At 42.1% G+C, this 22251-nt stretch overlaps 1 protein-coding gene across 8 annotated transcripts in view; it reads left to right on the top strand.

Annotated features, from left to right (window-relative positions):
• NFIX (nuclear factor I X) overlaps positions 1-22251 on the top strand; it is a 237736-nt gene that overhangs the window by 99522 nt on the left and 115963 nt on the right. For 7 of the 8 annotated variants that reach the window (XM_033173015.1, XM_033173017.1, XM_033173025.1 and 4 more), the window contains one exon: positions 9719-10250. In XM_033173015.1, the coding sequence (XP_033028906.1) occupies positions 9719-10250 (532 nt within the window). Of the gene's footprint in view, positions 1-8784; positions 9175-9718; positions 10251-22251 lie in introns of those variants that run through there. The other variant, XM_033173016.1, reaches the window with a different exon arrangement.

The following is a 22251-nucleotide window of genomic DNA, read 5'->3' as shown; positions in this document are numbered from 1 at the left end:
GCATCCAGCTGGGACAGTTCTTTCCCCAGCTTTCTAGGGACTGCTTAAAAACTAGCTACCACTGTTTGGAGATTACTTGGGCAATGCTTGGTGAGAGATCCAAAGTTGGTTGGGAGGGTGGCAGAGGCGTAGGAAGGTCAGGTGGTACCCGGTGCGGAAAATTTCTTGTCACCCCCCCCCCCATTGACTCCCCTCCTGCAAAAATGGTTTTACGTTATTTCATATTTTCTTACAATAGAATAATAACAAGTAATAATAATAAAAAACTTTTTTTTACATCCCGCCCTCCCTGGCTGAAGTCGGGCTCAGGGTGGCTAACATCAGATACATAACATTGGTATAAAATGAAACAATAATTAAATTGCCTCCTAAAAACATCTCAAAATCAAATTAAAGTCTAATTAGATGGCTTTCCACAGGGTTAGGGTTGGGAACAGTAAGTGCTCCACTGAACTGAAATTTCAGCCTTCGTGACATAGGAAAACAGCCAAGTAAACAGTTATTTTGGTGGAGGAGGGTCAAGATATTAACCAATATGCATGAAATTTCATATATAGCTATAAAATCCCTAGTATAGTAAGATAAGACCTTTGGAGCAGGCATTTTCCAAAAAAAGAGTTTTTTATGAACCGCCCTAGTAGGGCAGTAATTTTTCCTTGATAATTTGTCACCCCCTCCATTATGGAACTTGGGGCGGACCGCCCCCTACGCCCCCCTTGCTACGCCCCTGGAGGGTGGTGTGCCATTTTTGTAGATAGAGAAACATGACAAGGGGAGGGCAAAGTGAAAGAAGAAAATAGATTGTGGAATTGGTGCTATTCTGCTTAATTTTAATTTGGTTTCTGTTTTGTATGTTTATACTGTATATACAGTAGCTTGCAGATGCTCAGAGTCTGTAGTAGGGTTAGTTAAAAATCCAAATCCATCAGTAATGATATTTGATCAAACTATCAACCATATAACTAAGATTATTCTAGTATGAAATAAAGGCTCACTCAGGGCCAGTGCTATGATAGCAGTTAGAGGGAAATGGTTCCTGTTGTTCCAGAGGAATAACTATCTGTCCACAGCTAGAGTGTAAGTCATCACAGATGTTTGTAAAATGTTATGTGTAAATCATGTGCATTGTTTTTCCCCCGATTCATGTACCTAGAACATCAAAGAAATGGGTGCAGCCATTTACTTCACTTTATGTGCTTGTCTGATAAAAATCTTAATTCCCGTGGTGAAACAAGTAAGATGGATATTCCATTAGATATGCCTTTAGGAGATGGAGTTAATTCTCTAGTACGGTATCTTCTTTCTATCCAATAAAAGCTATGGCTCACTGCCTTCCACGATCGCTCAGTGCTGGTATACCTGCCACGCCTGGGCCAATAGCTTTCAATCCATCCCAAGCCAGAGTTTCTTAGCGTGACCAGTGCTTTTTTTTTTCCTTAAAAAAATGTTTAGGGGTACTCTCATTTTCCTACTCATATTGAAATACTGCCCCTCAATGAGGCCAAACGTAGATTCACAAAATGTTTAGGGGTATGTGTCCCCCTGCATCCCCCCCCAGAAAAAAGCACTGAGCATGACTATAATAATATTCTGTCCTAAATGGCCAGATCTTGGGCTGCTCGTAAAATTTACATCAAGGATAATATCCATAAAAAGCCCTAGGTTTCCAAATGAGTTTGTGGTTGTACAGCTAAAAACATATAGCGAGGCCCATCTACTTCTTCAGCTTTATTTGCAACTCTAGGTTGTGGTCTTTGAAAAAGTAGCTGTATCCAAGCCAAATTGTGCCACAAAAGCAATGCAAACTCTTTAATTTTGCATGCCATATATTTACACACTGAGATGTCTTAGGCGGCCACTTTCTTCTTTAACAGTGGAAGTGAATTTTGATCAGCTGTATTTGAATTACCAATAAATAGGGAGGAAATTGGTAAACATCCTATTGCTTCGTTAGGATAATTGCTACCATAAAATAAATGACAAAAATAAAGCTGAGAGAATGTACCGGTACTAATGCAAGCTATCTCTGGTTTGTGCTACAAGAAGGATTCTCCTTTCATACTGCGCCTGACCCGATTTGGTGGAATGTTATGTCAGCCTAGGCTTGTTATTGACAGCTATGGGAGCACCGTGTGGTTCAGTCATATTTTATCTAAATGTCTTGAGTATCTTTCACCAGCAGAAGCATTTAGAATTGAAGGTGTCTCCACTGAATTTGAAGTAGTGTCCTTGGAGTGCTGGCATCATGTAATGATTTGTAACTTTCAGCTGGTTTAAAACCAGTCTCAGACCTGGTTCTTTATTCTGTAGGAATTGCCGTGGCTATATATAGGTGTGCTCAAGAGCTGCACCCTAAGTACGCCTTTACAAAATGTACTTCTGATGATTAGAGAGCCTAGTGTCCTTCTAGCTAAAGGGCACCAGTTCTGCTAGAAGGCTGAGCAGTTTTATTCAGTAAGTTTGTAATCAAAGAGGCTCTCAATCTTGCAATCCAGGTGTTGAATAGAGGTCTGGTTACATACAGAAGGCAGGACTGGATTAATTACCTGAGAGTCACAATTCCAGCTATTCTTTGTCCCTGTTACTTAGAATGGTAGAAATGTGAAAAGAACCACAAACACATTTTCTCGGCTCCCGACTATTTCTGCCCTTAACTCCAAGTGCTTAGTTGAATGTGAAATTACGGAGTCATTTTGTAACTTTAGTTAAAAACCTTTGACTCATTTATTCCTGCCCTCTCCAACACTTAAGCTGCTGCCAACTCGCATTACTGTAGAAGATGGAAATATTAAAATAAACTTAGCAATTTTTAAAAATAGTGTGTTCCTGCACACATTTATCCGGTGCTGCTCTATCTCTGCCCCCACTCCCCAATTCTGTGCATTGTTTATTTTCCCTGCTCAGACGGGAAAAATATTTGAATGCAACCTCCCCCCACCTTTTTTTTGGGAAATAGAAAATTGAAAAGGCTAGTGAACCATGATTCAAGAGGCTGAGAGGGAGCTTCTTTCTTTCCTGGCATTAATTAACTCAAGTTCGTTAGGACGTTGAGTCTGCCGCACAGTTTTCTCTTGTTTGTGCTAAATCAGGTCAGAGAGGGAAAAACTTTTCAGGCAGACGCTGTGTGTTAGCTCTGAAGAATGAAGAGGAGAATCAAAGTGATATAACTATTACATAGACTTATAGTCATCAGCAGGTTTTTATTGTGTACAGTAATATGCAAAATGAGGATCTGAGTGAACAAATATTTCATCTGGTTGTGAAAATGAATTTTATCTAATTTTGGGGGTGGTTTAAATAGGATATATTTGATGCATCATTTGGAGTGGTTTGGGCTGGCATTCTGATTATGGAAATCTGTGTCAGAGGCAAGAGCGCAACATGAAAATCTTTTTTTTTAAAGTCTATAATCGGGAGTCTATTTCTGTCTATTTGTGGCAATGATGAGGAGGAGTCTAATTGCCCTAACCCATGGCTGAAGCTGTTGTTTGATTCTAGTGGATTTTGTTTCCTTGAAATCTCAGTTGTGGTTGGGCGTGTTTTTATAGAACTCTACTTAAATCACAGTTTGTGTTGCGAAATCTTGTATTTCATAACTCTTTATAATAATGGAAAGGCAAGATGCATCCCCCTCAAATTCTGCACCCCATATTACAGTCTCTGGAGCTGGGCCAAGCTGGACACAAAATCCTACTGACTCATTGTTGGCCAAAGCGTTATTATTTCGGCACTCGGGGAGGGGGGGTTCAGCAGGGGCAAGCCACAGGCTAATACGTTGCAGGTCTCACTAGCCCCGTGGAGAGTAGAAATTTATGTGCTATTCATTCACTAGGGATGTAGTTTGCCAGGGTGCTACTGACTGTTTCTATGACAACCCCAAGAAAGCTTTACATGGTGCTCCTATTGCTGAACAAGAGTGAAAGTGAGAAGGAGAGAGACTCCCAAAACGAGCAGACCATTAAAAAAGGGGGGGGGGAGGCCCAGAGTTAGAAAGTTTTGACTTGAAGTAATTAAAACTCATAAGCTCTCTACAAGACTTGGGAATCTCTACCCACCCCCCAAAATTCCTTGCTTCAAGAGGAAGAGAGCAAAAAGCTCTTTCTCAGACAACGTTCTTAAGAACTTCTCCACTTTAGCATTATACTTTGTTAACGAATCTGATGAAGAGAGAAAAGTTGCCTTATATTGTGAGAACAAAGAGATGGTGATATTTTTGTGTGGGGGTATATGCAACCCACATCTAAACTCTGAGACGGAGAGAGCCATACTTGTCCGTGAAATTTTCTTCTTCATTTGAATCTCTTAAATCTTTACTTCCCCTTCATTCTCACTTCCTTCCTTTAACCTTTTTTTCCATCAGCATATTTTCTTTCCTTCTCTCCCCTCTACTAATGGCAGAAGTTTCCATATCTTTCCTACTTGCCTCTACTTCTCCCTCCCCTGTTTATTTATTGATTTACTTTAGAGAGACAAGAGATGTTTTCCTAAAATACTATTCATTCCAGGTTATTTGTGCAGAGTTTTAACCTACAAAACACTAAAAATAAATATTAAAATAAGGTTTGTTCATTAAGCCGCAACAGGGCAAACCTTAGGTTCATAATTTTCAGCATTAAAAACTGAACCCAGATGACCACACGTCTCACGGAAAGAAATCAAGCTTGCATCGTAACTGCTAGTGGTGGTTTGATCCCATCATAAGCTGAATCCTAGAAAGCTCAAACTCGGGATTTAAAGTTCCACAAATCTGCTGTGCTTTTGGAATGGAGTGAATCTGCCTAGTACAGCTGTCCTAAAGTGTGCATTCTCAAAGGTGCCTATAATAAATGCTCCTAAATGAATTGCTGGTTTTCTGTGTTGGGCATTTAGCACTCCCATTGCAATCACTAGGAATGGGTGGTGATGCTCGACAACCTTTCCATTGTTTCTGTTGCCATCCCTCTGTGTTATTTTTCTTAAATAGCAAGTACACCGATATTTCAACAAACCCCTATGTACTATAGCAGAACTAGCACGGCTGTTGCATTTATGAGGTTGCGTTTTTTTAAAAGGAATTAAAACCCGTTCCATATAACAGCGACTTTCCCTGTCTTCTGTGGAATTCCATTTGCAACTTACTTCAGATAATTCCATAGATGCCCAATTCTGCCATAATACACCGATTATCTTATATGCTAGTTCGATGCATGTGTCAAGAATGTTGAGCTTTTGTGCTGTGACAATCGTCATATTGTAAACTGACGCTGTCTATGCCAGCCCAAGTGCACAAGCAGCCCAAGTGGCCGCTTGGGGTGACAATATTTTCAAGGGTATCAGTAAATCCATGAGCAGTCCAAGAGGTGTGCCCTAGGAGGTGCTAGGCGAAAATCGGATTGTACTGTGCAGCTTCCTAGCCAGCCCTGAAAGTGTGTAAAAATATTGCTGTTCTGTGAAAAAGGCCTATCAAGGCTAGGAAACTCTGAAGGCAATTAGAGTAATGTTGTTGTTGTTGTTGTTGTTGTTGTTGTTGTTGTTGTTGCTGCTGCTTTTATTATAATTAAATATAGCATCTTGTTACAAGTCTACAAGTCCTGACTTTTGTATTTGTTGAGTGCCACCTGACCTTGACAAAGAGGCTGTACTTTTGTACCTCTGTCTTGTACACGGAGCACTTCTGATCACAAGAAAAGGAGTGTAACGGGTAGTAGTGACAGAAGTGGGTGATTTTTTTCTTTGTTTTGCTCTCCATTCTGTTTTCTTCATTCTTCTTAATGTTCTTCATAGTCTAGTCTTCACAGCACCTCATGCACGTGTCTATAAAGTTAGTGTTAATTGAATTAATTTTAATTTGCTACAATGTCGTCATCCCCCCCCCCCACGGAAGCTTTTCAAGAGTGTAAAGACTCTATTGTAGTTCCGTTCCACACCAAAACTTGCTTGTTGTTTTTAAAACATCCATTATATTTAGTTGTTTAAAAGTTTCGAAGGTCACGCAGTCCTTTGTAAAGGACGGATCCCAGGCCTAAGAAAAAAAACCCTGGGAACCTGTATATTCCCAGGTAACAAGGAAGTGAGAATTTCAAATGAGTTTTGAATTTCAATGGCAGACTTCGAAAATGTTTTTTTTTGGGGGGGGGAGAGGTGTAGTGGAGGGAGAAGGGCAGAAGTTCGTTTTTCCCTTTATCTCTTTTATTCTACTTTCTTGAGCTTCGACTTGCACGCTCCCCCCTCTTGACACAGATATAGAAAAATAATCTCTGAGCTTTTGTGTCGGGATGGAACTCTTCCACCTCAACTGCCTGCCTGCGCACCCACCTTTAATCTGCCTGATGGAGGGGAAGGGGGCAGGCTCAGGTATTACCTAACACAGCTGCGGACAGATCACCTTTGTCTGCACAGTCCTCTGGGGGTTTGTCGCCAAGGTCATGGAGAGGTGTGGGGAGGCCTGTGTTTTTCTCAAGCATACAACATATTTATGAGCGGCAAGAGGTTTGGAGGGCCCCGTATCCTGCTTCTAATGTATCTCAGGCTGACCTGTGCCAGATTTGTGAAGGGGCGGCAAAGGGGTGGGGGAGAGAAAAACAGCAATATCCACCCCCCCCATCTCCAGCCAAACGAGTTATGGCGGGGGAAAGCCTCCACCCTGCGATTTGCGAGCACAAATCCGAGAGCTCTGATTTAGCTTCCTGCTTAGTTGTTGGAAAGCTGGCAGCAAGGCCTGGAGCTGGCAGTGGGCAGTAGGCAAACGCTCGGCATAGGTCTGTCTTTTGTGCCATCTCTGCGCACCCACCGGAGCATTTGGCTTGTCGAGGGTGTTGCAGGAATAAGGGTGGCAGCTCTGCGAGCAAAGTCAGGGTTAGAGGTGCTCAGAGTATCTGATGGCGCTGCAGGGAGGCGTATATGGCCTCTTTTTCTCTGGGGGGGACTAGAGCCCCGATTTGTCTGTAAATCCACCCTCTTCGATGCAAACCTCTCTGTCTCTGCTCTGTGATATTGGGAGGTTGCGGGTGGTAAGGCGCTTTGTGCATGGATGGGCTGAATTAGAGGAAGCAAGCAAGCAGAGCTGTCTTCTAATAAAGCAACTGTGAGTTCGGCTATTGTTGCCTCACAGCCTTCTCTGTGCCCAATTCCTTGAGGACGGCACTCGGAAAAGTCCAGCAAAAGCACCCCAAGGCCACACCCTTTTCTTTACTCCCTAATGCAAGCCTTTTATTCTTTCTCCCATCTCTTCATTCCTTTTCTTTTTTTAAATCTTACCGTTTTTACAATTTAGCTTTTCTCACGTTTGCCTTTCTCTGCCTTTTTTAATTACCCATTTGCTTTCATGTTTTATGCACCACCGTTCTTTTTCTCTGGTCCTCATACTTTTCTTACTTTTTTAATGTACTTATTCTTTCCCCTCAAAATTAATTATTTTAGTTCCCCCCCCAAGTCATGTTTTCTGATTCCCCTTTAGTTGAGCATGTGGCATGAAGCAATAATAAGCAACAAAACAGTGAATGTTGGAATGAAATAGATTAAATTAGCTATTTAAACTTTCAAAACAATGCATTTTAAGCTTTGCCATTTTTAAATAAAAATTTAATAGTTAGAGGGAATAAGGATTTGGTTTAGGTGAATAACTTCAAATTGTGATGCTGGTCCGTTTGCTCTAATCTGCATATATTATTATTTTTTTGGCAAATATCGGGGTGAAAATTGCAGAAAATAAGGAAGTGGCATAGAGCTTCATAGGGCTTTGGAAAGCAAAGATGCTTGCTGAGGCCTGGAGTAGCAATACCAGGAACTTGCAAAGAAATAATATCTGTATGCATTTTAAATTAATGCTACCTGAACTGAGAAAAAAGTAGGGCTTAACCACCACATGCATATTGAAAGGGAGAGTTGTAATTGGAAGGAAATATTTTTCAGGGTTTTTTCTTCTTCTTTTTTGTACAAATAGTTGGAAAGGCAGCGAGGACGGAAAGAGAATGAGATTGAGAGAGAAAGATGGAACAGCTGCTTTTTCTGAGGCCTTGTGGGACTGTCTTTTTTTGGAGGTGGGGGGGGGGAGAAGAGGTGGGTGGATGCTGTGATATTTATTTATTTAAAATATTTTGCCAGTCACCTCCTTGCCAAAATCTGCTGGCCAATAAAAATTTCATTGCGGCTGGACTTCGCTTATTCATTAGATATGAACTTGTCGATTTGGCAAATTGTTTTCCATCTCTTAACTGCACAGTCTCTCTCTCTCTCTCTCTCTCTCTGCCACCCCCTCCCTGATTCCTTCTCCGCCAACCTCCCCCCCCTCCACCTCCCTTTCTCTTTGATGCAGCCATTGGCTGCTCCACGATGTGTCTCCTTGCCAAATAGGTGGATCCCTTCTCCTCTCTCTCTCTCTCTTTTTTTTCTGCTGGCATTGGCACAGGCAAATGGTTGGGGACTGAGCATGAAAGGAGAAAGCAAGCGAGCAAGAGAGTTTAAGAGGAAAAAGGGAAAGGAAAAAAGGGGGGAAACAACAACAACAACAAAATCCCTCATACCCCAGCAGTTGGGTTTTGCCAGCAGCCGATCACAGCTGATTCCAGAGCGGAGTCTGTCCCTTTTCCCCTAGACCTGCGATCGCCCCTGTTCTCAGGCGGAGGGAGCCACATCTAAGTTGCATCTTTGCATTTTTGCCAACGCTGAGAGAGATTCTTTCCCCCCTCTCAACTCCCCCTCCTGATCAGTGGCTGTTATTCTGCCTGTTTTTATTTTTTCCCTTCATCCTTCCAATTATTATTATTATTATCCTTAAGAGACATTTGGCTTTTTTTTATAAAAAGAAAACATATTTTGTGTGTGTATGTGTGTGGTGATGTTGATTTATTTCTGTCCTTCACTGATGTTTTCATTCCTAACCTGCTTTCTTCAATTTTTAATCCTCCTTTTTTGCTATCCCACTGTTTTTATTAAATAAGACTTTTTTTAAAAAAAAATTGGCTAACAGTTTGCAGTAGAGAATGCAGCCAACAATTGTTTTCCACCCAATTTAAGAAATACCCTGCACTCTTCTGTGCACTTCCTTTTTATATTTTTTTTACTTTCCTCCTTGTTCTCCCCTCCTCCCTCTTCCACCTCACAGCCCCAATAGCACCCCCCTTCCACACTCTGCAATTCTGAGCCCAGAATTTCTGAATCGGGGGCTTAGCTTCGCCGGGATGAGCCAGAGCAATGGTAATTATTTCCATTTTTGACTTTTCCCCTCTCTCTTGGATGTTTTTAGCTTTAGGGAAATCTTTACTTAAAAAATAAAGTCAGAAAGCCTCCTAAAATAATCGATCGAGTCTATATAAATTATCCTGAGCATTGTATCCTGCAAGGGAGATCATATCCAATTTTGTCTTTAATTGCAACATTTCCAAACAAACTTTATTACTTTTATTTTTACAGGTAGTCAGATTTTAATTCAATTAACTTATGTTGATTTTTTTTTAAATCTCCAAATTTATCTTCTGGTGGTATTCTGGAAACAGTGTTAATCCTCCACACTCCCAACATACCTGCTTGGCATCCCTCTTCTACTGTTGTGTTTTATCTTGTTGCTGGGTTGGATCGTATTCTGGGTTTGCATATTTGTTCCCTTAATTTTTGTCAGTTTGTATATAACATATAAAATTCAGCTTTAAGGGTGATTCTTCTCCCTTCCCTATTTCCTTATTCTAATGTTTCCCCCCCCTTCTTTTGTTTTGCACCCTTTATTCTCGCCCTTTCTCCCCAGGATGAATTCCACCCCTTCATTGAAGCTCTTCTTCCTCATGTCCGTGCGTTTTCTTACACATGGTTCAACCTGCAAGCTCGGAAACGAAAGTACTTTAAGAAGCACGAGAAGCGGATGTCGAAGGATGAGGAGCGCGCTGTGAAGGACGAATTACTTGGTGAAAAGCCTGAGATCAAGCAGAAATGGGCATCCCGGCTGCTGGCCAAGCTACGCAAGGACATCCGCCCGGAATTTCGCGAGGACTTCGTCTTGACCATCACGGGCAAGAAAGCACCGTGTTGTGTCCTCTCCAACCCAGATCAGAAGGGCAAAATCCGCAGGATTGACTGCCTGAGGCAGGCTGACAAGGTTTGGAGGCTGGACCTAGTTATGGTCATCTTGTTCAAAGGGATCCCTCTTGAAAGTACTGACGGGGAGCGGCTATACAAGTCGCCGCAGTGCTCAAACCCGGGCCTTTGCGTTCAGCCACACCACATTGGAGTCACAATTAAAGAACTGGATCTTTACTTGGCGTATTTTGTTCACACTCCTGGTAGGTCATGCAAACAACACCCCTCACTGTTTTTATATTTTGTGTTTTAATTTTTAAGATGGTTGCTTTCCTCCCAAAGTGTGTGTTTTCCTATGTATGTGTTTCCTTTCATCCATAATTAACAAATTGCTAACTTCAGAAATGCACTGGGATGAACCCACTGTACTTAGTAGTTCGAAAAAAGTTACTGTGGCCTTTCTTGACTTCCTGTTTCTCTCCTACCTGCGATGTCTGTAACTTTCCCAGGGTGAAGAAAACCCCTTTTTCTTTAGGCTGGGTGGTACAGAATAAGAATATTTATGTAAATGACAGATTATTTGAGAGAACAGGACTTCAATTTTATTAGAATTTGGAATTAAGAAATGTGCTTATCTTGAGGTGAGGCTTTTGTTTCCTTTGCTTGATTCCCCTCCCCCCCCCACCCCAATTTCTTTTGTTGGCTTGATTTAGCATATCGACGTGCCCACGGCTTGCAAACTACAAACATACAGACAGACACTCCTGGACATTTTTATGCTTTGTACAGCAGCATTAGAGCAATAAAACTGAATTTTCCGCATCTGCTGTCCCACATAGGAACAAGGTTCTCAGGGGAAAGGGATTATGGAAGAGAATTTTAGAACCGTTTTCCTTTTGTTTCTGTGGCCTCTTTTTCTTCTTCTTCAACCCCCCCCCCCCCCCTGCCTGCACGTTTGTGCACACATGTTCTTATTTAATTTTGTTTTCTTATATATTTATTTTGGCTCCCTTTTTATTTTGTTTTCTTTCCAGCTTAAAAAAACACGGGTTAATTTTTAGCCTCTGCCCCAGGTACACTCTGTTTGCTGCAGACTTTGAAATCCGAATGGGCTGGCAGCCGGTGATGGTTCATTTACCTTTTGCTGCACCAAGTTCTAAGGAAAATGAATTTAGCAAAAAACGTTTCTCCTTCCTTCCCCTATTGTTACTCCCTTATTTCTCACTTCTTTTTTCTTTTAATTTCGTCCAAGTTGAAAGAGGCCCGATATCAGACTTGTTTTCCTCTTTGCCAGTTGCACATTTCCTTCCCTACGTAGGATAACTGCAAATCTCGGCTGTGTTAAATTCAGTAGTCTTATCTTTGCCACCTCATGTATCCCAGCACAGTTTGTGTTTCTTTAATTTCAGTCTAATAATATTGTCAGGAGTCTTTTCTCCTTTTTTAGAATGTGCCCACCCAGTATGTGTACAGCAGCCTCTGGACAATGTCAGGAGGTTCATCACAGCGCCTGTGGATGGCATTTCTGGCACGCTTTTATCATCTATTCTGCACAGCTCAGGGCACATCCAGGCTGGGCAAGTAACAAACAGTGTTCCCCTATTCCTTTTCCTACAAATTCTCTTCCTTTCCCTTTCTCCTATTTTTAAAGTAAAGCCCCCCCCCCCCCCCCGCGCGCTGACCTTCCCAGACAATTTTACATACAACACATTCTTATCACAGAGATATTCCCTTCCCTCCCTTCTGCTTGTCACCTAATCTTATCACATGCACAAACATGCAGAATCTGAGCATGGGCATGCAAAATTCCACTTCATGTTCATACCACTATCTAGCACATATTCCACTTACATACACAGGTGCGTATGTGTCAGAGAAAGTATGCACCTTTCTGTCTGTTTATTCCTCTACTTACTAGATTTTTACCTGTCTTTCAGCCCATAATGATACCCACAAGACAGCAAACTCAATCATGATAAAACAAGTTAAAAGAGACAAAATGTTTTAAAAAGTTATCCAGATTATTTACTGTATTAATATAGACCTGAGACATAATGTCCCAAAGACTTATCACCACTTAAATACTGAATTGAGCATGCAACTGCTAGGCAAACTTTGTGCGGTAAGCCAGCTGGATCATCTCTGGCATTTATATTATAGTGACTAAGGCAGTTTTCCCTTGTTGCTGGCAAACCAACCAACTGGGCAGTTAAAAAATGTAACTTGATCTCTGAACTGTCCATTGTGTTCATTTTATGCTTCTGTTCTTGAGCATGTGGACGCACATGCACATGGTGGAACGGTACAGGCTGTTGCCACGATGAAACCTTCAGGAAAGTGATCCAGCCCCAAGGCTATTTTTTGGGTTAGGGTTATCTGCGTAGGATTCCTTTTCATCTGAAATGCTGCAGGGTCACATTTTGAACATTCAGGAATTTGGCAATATATTTTCTGTCACTGTAGAAGATAGTACAGGGGCAGAAGGACAGGGCAAACGACAGTCTCATAAGAGAGTGAAGAACCAAATTCACACTTATAAGATAGAAAAAGATATCAGAAGAGCTCTTCATACCAGTGATTTTTGTTGTTCTTCTTATACTGTAATAGATAAGAAATAATCAGCAGTGTCCTGGTGGTGGTGATGGCGATGATCTGTCACAAAAGGCTAATCCCATTTTTAAATTCTATTAACAGAAGTACCCTATGCAAGAAACATCACTTCATTTACAAGGCCTCCTTTTAATTTATGTACTTGGATGTCAAAAACAATGGGTTGGAGTCGTAGTTAAGCGTGCACAACGGTGCTGGCAGAATCTCACACCCTTGCCCCTTCTTCTCCATAGCAGTACAGCCATCCCCCTGAAAATGCTGTGTCCTGGAAGATGCCTTAGCCCCCTTGCACCACAGGCTACCCCATGGAGCAGGGTGCCCAAACCTCGTGGAGGGCCTGCCATGATGGCTAGCTGCCGAAGCTTATTTTTGCAGGCCACACGATTCCGCATGCTAGGTCACACAATTACAGCTTTGCCTCTGTTCAATTTCAGATCTAGGAGTAAAAGTAATGAAGGCAAAGTGGAGGTGTGGTGGTTAGACAGGAAGTAGAATTCATCCAAAGGTTCTTGCCGGGTGAGAAGTGCCTGCCAAAACCAACTGCTTGGGCTAGTGGAGGAACACTCTGCAGTTTCAAAGCTTACCTGAGTTTCAAAGCTCATCCTGCACTGGCGCATAGAAATTAAAGCCCAGGTGAAATAAATCCTGAATGGGACTTCCTCCACGATACTGCTTTGTTTATCCTGGCTTTTGTCCTTCTGCCATCACTCTTAGGAGAGGACAGCAATGAATGCTTTAGGTCACAAATCTAGATTTTTGCTGGTTTTATTAGCAGGACTGCCATTTTATGAGGAAAACAGTATTCCTAGCCCAGTGGCTTCCTCATAATTTTATTTCGTAATCTAAAAGTTTAACATCCCCCTTTCTATATTAAAAGGATACCCCAATGGGAAGACAGTTGTTGTGAGTCTATCCTTGATTCTTCCCAGCTGCCACCTGTTTTTAAATTTTATTTTTTAAATAGTGATTTTTCAGCAGCCAGGCTGCAAAACCAGAAGTATCCAGAAGTAAATTCCAGTTGGGGAGTGGGCTTGGGGCATGTTCAATGGATACTGGATTGGTAAAGCATACTCTCCTCTCCCCCCGCCCCAAATACTCATCTGTGAGCGATCCACACTTGCATTATCTTGCCAAATGTGGATTTGGGAACACGTGTTTGCTAAGATGGCGTGAAGTTCAACCCTAAAAAGGTGGCAGTATTATCTATGTAGCTATAGCTGTAAACATCAAAAAATGACAATTTCTGCCTTAATAGGCTCCCAATCTAAGCAATAGCTTCAGTCTTATTAAGAAATGTAGTGAGAAATTTTAGAAAAATAATGTGTAGATAACAGCCTGACAGAAATGCCAACTGTCATAACTTCATCACAAGTCTTTAACATGTCTCATCTCAGCTGTAAAAATGATGCAAGCTTCTAGCTTTTGCGGGGGTTGGAGAAAAACCTCTATGCAAATCTCTTCATTTCTCTATGTTTCCCCCCACAGAACAAAAAGCAGTGGGGACAGGGAGGAGGTATTTTGATTGGGGGAACCAAAAGGGGAAAGTGGTCCCAATCCAATTCAGGGCCCTCCCACAGCTGCTGTTACATTTTAAAGAAGCCACGGGAGATCCTGATCACACATCTTCTGTGCCACATCTAGTTGAGCACCCCCTTACTGTTACTTGTGCACTAGTCCTGATCCTGCATTGGAAGCCTGATAAATGTACAAACAGAATGGACAGGGCAGGGGGATATCATTCCCGTAAAAGGGGTTTGTGGAATCCTGTTCAATCAATTTTCTGATTCTTGATACGAGCTGCACAAGTCAGTGAAATAATGCATTTTACTATAACTGATTGCAATTCATTTTTGATTAAGCTAATTTAACTTCTGCGGGAAACTTTGCACTTCTTAAAAAGCTAAGTGGAAGATAAAATTGAGTATGTTTTATTTCACTTGCTAAAATAATTTTTTTTATTAAAAAAAAACCGCTTTAAAACTGTTCCAAAGGTATGAGTCGTCGCAGGCATGATCTTATAGGTGCTTATGACAATCACACCAGAAGGTTCATTCACCCATAGGTTCAGTAAGAGCTGTTAAACAGTGGAATGGTCTCCCTCTCTGGAACCTGTGCAGAGGAGGGTGACCAAGATGATTAAGGGTCTGGAAACTAATCCTTATGAGAACGGTTGAGGGAATTGGGTATGTTTAGTCTGGAGACAAGGAGACCGAGAGGAATCATGATAGCCACCTTCAAATATCTACAGGGCTGTTTCATGGAAGATGGAGCAAGCTTGTTATCTCCTGCTCTGGAGGGTAGGACCTGAACCAATGGCTTCAAGTTACACAAAAGGAGATTCCACCTAAACATCAGGAAGTGCTGTTTGACAATGGAACAGACTTCCTTGGAAGGTGGTGGATTCTCCTTCCTTGGAGATTTTTTAAAGCAGAGGTTGGATAGCCATCTGTCACAATACTTTAGCTGAGATTCCTACATTGCAGGGGCTTGGGCTAGATAACCCTTGGGATCTCTTCTAATTTTACAATTCTATGATTCTCTTGCAACTTTGTCAGCTTGACCTCTGGGAGCTTGAAGCTTTCCTGGGGTACAGGTCAAAGCCCCTGAAAACCTGCAAAACCCAATTGATCAAATACTATCCACTGGGATAGACTTATACAAACATATGCATGGCAGTAAATGACAGTTCTGCAAAGCTGAATAGCAAACTTCTGTATTGTTTATTTTATTTTATTGCACTGTGTTGCATTGCATTGCATTTAAGGAGCTCAAATCTCCACAACAACCCTGTGAGGTAGGTTAGGCTGAGAGGCAGTGATTGGCCCAAGGTTACCCATTGAGCTTCATTGCTGAGTGGGGATTCGAACCCTGGTCTCCCAGGGCCTAGTCTGACACTCTAACCACTACATCATGCTTGCTCGGTACACAGCCTTAAAGGCTACACAAATAGATCTCTAGATTCAGAATACTTAAAAAGAAGAACTATTTCTTCTTAGGCGAGTATATTTGTGTGAGGTTTTTTTTGTTTGGTTATATTATAATTTCCTTTGGTTAAGGTAGGCAAAGAGCTATGGTTTGTGATTATTTACTTGCTAAAGGCCTCTTCTGTATTGCCACATTAGGGGCATTTGTTATTAGCTGTGTAGTAAATGACACTGACTATGCAACAGCTAACTCAGCCTCCATTAGTAGAGGCACGCTTTGCAAACAGGAAGGTGCTTTTACTAGATCCAAAGTCTGGCAACTCTCCCTGTTTGCAACTTCTACCATGTATCCCCTTGCTCCTGCCATTTGGAACTTTCGTTTATTCTCTGCTCTTGTCGTCTGATCAAGGGCTGTCCATCAGTATGGCCAGATTTCTTCCCGGACATCTCTTTGATATCAATCACTTTCAGGTTATGGGGTGGTTTTGGGGTGCAAAAGGTGAGGTGACCTCTTTCCACTTTCCAGTATTGGCGGCGTATGAAGAGTGCACAGCATAAAGGCTGCCTATCCTTTCCTCTTTGGCTTTTCTCCCTCGGGTTGCATTATTGATGAATTTATTATTCATTTAAGTCCCACCTGTCATGGAGCCAAGGTGGGTCACGTATGCAATAGAACAATGTGTCATTGTATAGGAAGGATTTGCATGTGTCTGCTTGCTTGACTGAGATTCTAGACAGGACACACTAAGCACATTTTTTCAACTTTTGCCAGCCTGTGGGCCTTAGCCATTCCATTTGATATACGGTAGGAGCTATATCACAGCACTGAGGAGCTATATTGGTTAGGCATGTCCTCTTGAAGTGCTTTCGGAAGAGTTCTGGGTATCCTTGGATCCCCCACCCCTTTACCCATATTGCAAAAGGAGGTGGGTAATGATTTTCACACACATATATACATTCTTTAATTCGACCGTCAGTCAGAAAAAAAATACATTTGTACAGATTTTTTTTTTTAAAAAAAACCTCTGAAGGAACTTTGAAGAAAAAAAAAGGAAAACATAACCCACAATGGAATAGAGCTAAACAGATAGCCTCATATCAGACACACCAGATAGTAATAGAACTTCTTACTGTACATAAACACTGTTTGCAGCGCTTCACATACCCGCTTTACAGAGGACTGAGGCTGAGATAGGCTAAGCCTTCAGGTGACCAGCAGCCTCTCAGGTGCAGCTCTTTCTCTTAGCCACAACTCCGCAGCAGTTGTCTGTTGTTTGCCCACAGTAACCAGCTTCTTAAGATAGGCAGGCTGCCCACGGTCTTCTCTGTTCAAAGGGGGCTACCCCAGCATTTCAGACTTTGCAAGATAGTCTGGCATATTTTGAGCCGAGGCAATAATGCATTATTTACTCCACATGTAATGAATTTGGGGGAATGGTAGCAAGGCTACATTATGCACTGAGCATTCCGTCCTTTAAATTAGGATGAAATGCTGTGTTCTGCTTTTAACAATGGAGTGAGAAGGACATTTTAAAAGAGTCCAGTGCATGGAACAAGATATGCAAAAAAAGGCAGTAAAACTATCAGATATAATTAGGGCATGCCAGAGTCCCACATTTTGGCCCATGCACTTGTCCTGTACTGTTCAATATGATTATTGCCTGCTTTCTTGTTTAACCTCCTGAAGGTATGATGGAAAGTCCAATTTACTCTCCTGCTACTTGTATGAGATTCATAGAATTGTACAGTTGGAAGGGATCCAGAGGGTCATCTAGTCCAACCCCATTCAATGTAGGAATCTGAACTAAAGCATCAATAACAGATGGCCATCCAAGCTCTTCTTAAAAATCTCCTGTGAAGGAGAGTCCATCATCTTCCAAGGGAGTCTGTTCCATTGTCAAACATCTCTTACTGTCTGAAAATTCTTCCTGATGATTAGTTGGAATCTCCTTTCATGTAACTTGAAGCCATTGGTTCAGGTGCCAATATGTAGAGAAGCACACATCATCACGTGCAATTTACATTCACCTATGATAGTCATGCCAAAAGGTACCCATGTCACTTGCAGTAAGTAGTACAGTTTGTTCAGCAGGGAATTGTTTTGAATTTAATCTGGTATTGCTCTGAAGCTTGCAGACTGGTTTGTCTGCAGACCATTGTGAAGTGGAAAGCTCCACAATACCACCTCCTAAGTCTTAGAACCGCTCCTGACCGTACACAAGCAAAGAGGTGCATAAAGCAGTAGCCAGACAAGGGATAAAAGGTGTTCTTAGATTAGGTTCTGGGAAAGAAAGGGGGTTACTGAACCAGAGGAGAAATATTAGTGTGTACTAAAGTGCATGGTGCTTAGCTGAGAAAGTGAGGTTAAGATGAATCTTTTTATTTTTTTATTTTTTTACCAGCATCACTTGAGAAAGTCTGAGTTAGAATGTTGGCATTTATGATTTCCATGCATAATGCTGGCTCTTTTCCCAACTCAGCAAAGCTATTGGCTCACCATGAATCTCCTTGCTCACCTTTGAGATCCTTGGATAATATGTTAAACAGTATTAGATTAAAAAGAATTCTCACTCCTAGTTCTGTTATCTGTTTTGAAAAACTCCACCCATGATGAACTAATTCATAGTCCCCCAGGTGCAATAAGTTGCTTTCTACTTTGGCAGTAGGCAGAGGAAGAAAGATTCAGCTAGGTTACCTGGGCATCTTTCCCATCCCCCACGCTCTGGACAGATTTTTCTCTGCCCCACCTCCTCTCCCCAGTGCCAGTGCCTAGAGATGCTGCAGCTGCCTTGTATGTCTCCTTCCAGGGATCATGCATGGCATCAGGTTGAGGCTTGTGGACTTCCACCCTGTTAGCCGTGACTGGCATCAGGCACAAGATGTCGCCCGTGATAAACAGCGGCAGGGTATTGCAGATCAGGAACTTTCCTGGTTCTTAGGCCACGTTCACCTCCTATATGATGCCAGTTTAAATGGTCATGGCTTCCCCGAAGAATTCTAGGAGCTTCAGTTTCTTGAGGGTGCTGAGAGCTGTTGTTGTTGTTCAGTCGTTCAGTCGTGTCCGACTCTTCGTGACCCCATGGACCAGAGCATGCCAGGCACCCCTATCCTCCACTGCCTCCCGCAGTTTGGCGAAGCTCATGCCAGTCGCTTCGAGAACACTGTCCAACCATCTCATCCTCTGTCGTCCCCTTCTCCTTGTGCCCTCCATCTTTCCCAACATCAGAGTCTTTTCCAGGGAGTCTTCTCTTCTCATGAGGTGGCCAAAGTACTGCAGCCTCAGCTTCAGGATCTGCCCTTCCAGAGAGCTGTTAAGAGACCCCTATTTCCCCCTCAGAGCTGCATTTCCCAGAGTTCCCTGTGATTAATTGATTATTAAACCACTCCGAGAACTGTAGCTCTGTGAGGGGAATAGGGGTTTTCTAGCACACTTAAGCATCCTTAACAAACTACAGCCCAGAACTCCTTTCAGGGAGCCCTGACTGTTTATAGTGGTTTTATGGTGATTTAAATGCATGGTGAAAATGTGGACTTAATGTCATTTTCCACCTTTCTCTGAAGATTGCTTCTCTCCCCAGGAATTAAAGTGCGAACCTCTTTGCAGAGTGGTTGAGGGGAGGGAGTTGAAATATGATGGTAAATCTCTGTTCCTGCATAACTATCAATTGATTTAAAAGCTGAATGCAAGCAATTTCATTTCTGTCTTTTTCTCATATTCATGCCAATTGTGTTATTGTTAGTCCTTAAAAAATGAATATCTCATTTCTTAGGAATTTCCAAGGAATTCAGACCATACAAAACCAGTATTTCAAAATATAAAAGTCAACAGCTAAAGTGCTACAAATGGCATATGTGAATTGAGTGTTTCCCTGGAGTTAAGCATATCACACTCCTTCCCCACACTTTCTACATCAAAGGAACTGTAGTTCCACCTGTAGAGTGGGCTTTTCTTTTGCCACACACAGTGTTACCCGATCATCTTGCACCTACTTTATGTATTCCAAACCTCCAAAGGTTTCAGCAAACTGGACCATGGGGGTGGGGGGTGCAGGGAGCTAGTCTCTTTCACTCACAAAAAAACCTCAATTTAATGTGTGCTGAGTGTCTTAACTTGGCACATATTACAATTTGCTGCTGAAGAGGTAATTCTTCACCACAAAAGAGGACCCAGGTTTGTATAAAATTTGCACTTGCTAATTTATATGCACAGATGCACATTTAGAAATAATTACTATAATTTAAATAGAAATACAAGGCATTTCACCTTAGTGGGTGACCTGTTTGCCTCTCAATCTGGTTGTCCAGGTGCTGACTGTTGACGGGCCAGTTCAAGGCCCTTCCTCTCCCTTCTTGGGGTTCTCTATCTTTAAATAGGACTTGGAACCAGATGCACCTTCAAATATTGAGTCATTGGGTTAGAAGGTACCCCAAGAGGGCTGTTCTCTGACAACCCTTCAAAAAGAAGATTATTCTCTGTAAAGTAAGGCACACACAGATACCGGTACCTTACATGTGGTTTATATTCCTGCATAAACTTAATTTCACAAGTAACCATTATATGGAGAGGCATCTAGACCAGTACTAGCTTTGTTAAAAAGCAGAGGACATGGTGGCTATGGAGTCATTTAAACCTCTGGCACATGGGAGGAGTAGCTGGTGGTAGACAGAGTCTCTTCCAAATTTCTACTGCACACTTCTAGGATAGCCATGGTCCTTTGGGTTTCCACCAACACTGGCCATTGGCCATACTGGCTGGGGCTGAGTGGAGTCTGCAGTTCAGCATCAGGAGGGTGAAATCTTCCCCGCACCTCTGCTAGGAATTGGAAGGCATTTGGGATTTTCTGCACTGGGCAGGGTCAAATCTTAAAAAAATCTGGTGTGAAAACTCTTAAAGCCTGATGCCCAGTGATTTTTCACTTTGTTTCTCTGCGTAGGTATCTGATTTGAAAGGCCCTTTCACTGGATCCAATCATGTCAACAGAATGCCACAAAAGCCTTATTTTAGTTGTTGTTTGCTTCATTTTCCAAGGGAGGAGGAAGACTGGCTATGTGTGAGCTGATCTCAGTAGAGCCACTGTACCAAGATATGACGGGGCCTCCCATTTAGGGACATCCTCACAGGGTGGAATTTGGCCCTTTGGAGGTGGGGGTGGGTGGGGGAGAGGGGATATGGGGTCAGGGAGTGACTATGCTTCTTCCTGCCTGCTTCCTCTCTGCTTCACCAGTTCCATCCAGGGTCAGGACAGGATAACTTGCAAACATCCATGCACAGGCTCTGTCTCATGGCCTCCCCATTTCAGTGATCTGGCAGGCAGGTCAAGGGGAAGAGGAGAATGCTTTTAGGAAAGAGAGCAGCTCTTGCTGCCTTTGTCTGTGGGTTGTATGGTTTGGAGGGAGGAGGGTGATAGCAGCTGTGTTGTTGCTCCACCCTCCAATATCCTCCTAGAGTACATCTGTCTGAAATCTGGGATTTAGGGCTTAGGGAGGAAGGGTGGGGTCTCGAACATTTCACAACTAAGGCAACAATTCAAATCCTGCAAAAGCAGCTAATTGATTAGTCAGTTTATCACCGTTTTGCTTGTCTTAAAACAGCAATTGTTAACATTTATTTTTCTAATTAATTTGACTGTCTAGCTCACCTTATCTTATGGAACCAAGTTGATATCCAGCAACATCTGGAGAGCTACAGGTTATCTACCTATTCTCAGAATGTGCAGTCAGACTTGCAGAAGTCCTTTTGAAATCAGTGGGCATTTGGGACATGCCATGGAACTGTCTTCCAACTTCATGAAAGATTCTGTGATTTAAGAATTAACATACTGGATTATTATTCAAGGTCACTTGCTCATTCCAGACATTACCTGCTATGCCATAGTGTCAGGAGGGTATTTATTTTTGTATTAATCCTGGATATTCAGGATAATAGAGAAAAACAAATTTCTGAATCAGTTACGAGAGAGGGTGTGCAGCACAGCAATTTTCACAAATTTCAAATACAAAAAAATGTGTTGCCAACTGCTAGGGATTGTTGGGTAGCTGTGGTATGACAACATTTTCATCTTGGAGAGTGGGGGTCAGGTCATGGGGCTAGATACACAGCTGGTTGGAGATGCTGGGATGTAATTGATGTTTATTGTGCTAAACTGAAAACAATCCTGGTTTATTATCATTTGCCATTATAGTCCTTAATTGCTACTAACTGTGCCTGTCACCTATTCTTGGTTAGGGAGACGGTATTTCTGATGGAGGAACCTGTTGGGATATTTGTAATATGAAGTATATACCGGTAATGACACAAGCATCTACCTTGGCTCATGATTGCAGATTAGCTAAGATTTAAGATTCAGGTTCAAAGTAGATGTGACTGAGGCAGCCATGTGCCTTTTTATGTGTCATTAATTCACATATAAAGCTGAGGTGTGCATCCTACTTTAACATTAAAAGGACCTTGCCCCCTCACATGCCTTACACCCCTTCACTGTTTTGCTGTAGCTATTTGCTATTTTCTCCCTTGCTGTCTCGCTTCTGATACTGGACTTAAGCAGTGGAGAAAACAACAGCAACAACAACATTTTTTTATTATTTGTAACCCTTCCCTCCCCTGCCGGAGCTGGGCTCAAAGCAGCTAGCATCATATAAAACACAATATACATAAAAAACAAATAAACAAATGATTAAAATGCACCCCAAAATTAATTCAAATAAATTAAAATTAAAATTAGACTGGACA

Source organism: Lacerta agilis, chromosome 16 (genome assembly GCF_009819535.1).
Source record: "Lacerta agilis isolate rLacAgi1 chromosome 16, rLacAgi1.pri, whole genome shotgun sequence".
Lineage (NCBI taxonomy): Eukaryota > Metazoa > Chordata > Lepidosauria > Squamata > Lacertidae > Lacerta > Lacerta agilis.
The sequence above is the reverse complement of the archived record's forward strand: the minus strand, read 5'-3'. Positions and strand labels throughout refer to the sequence as shown.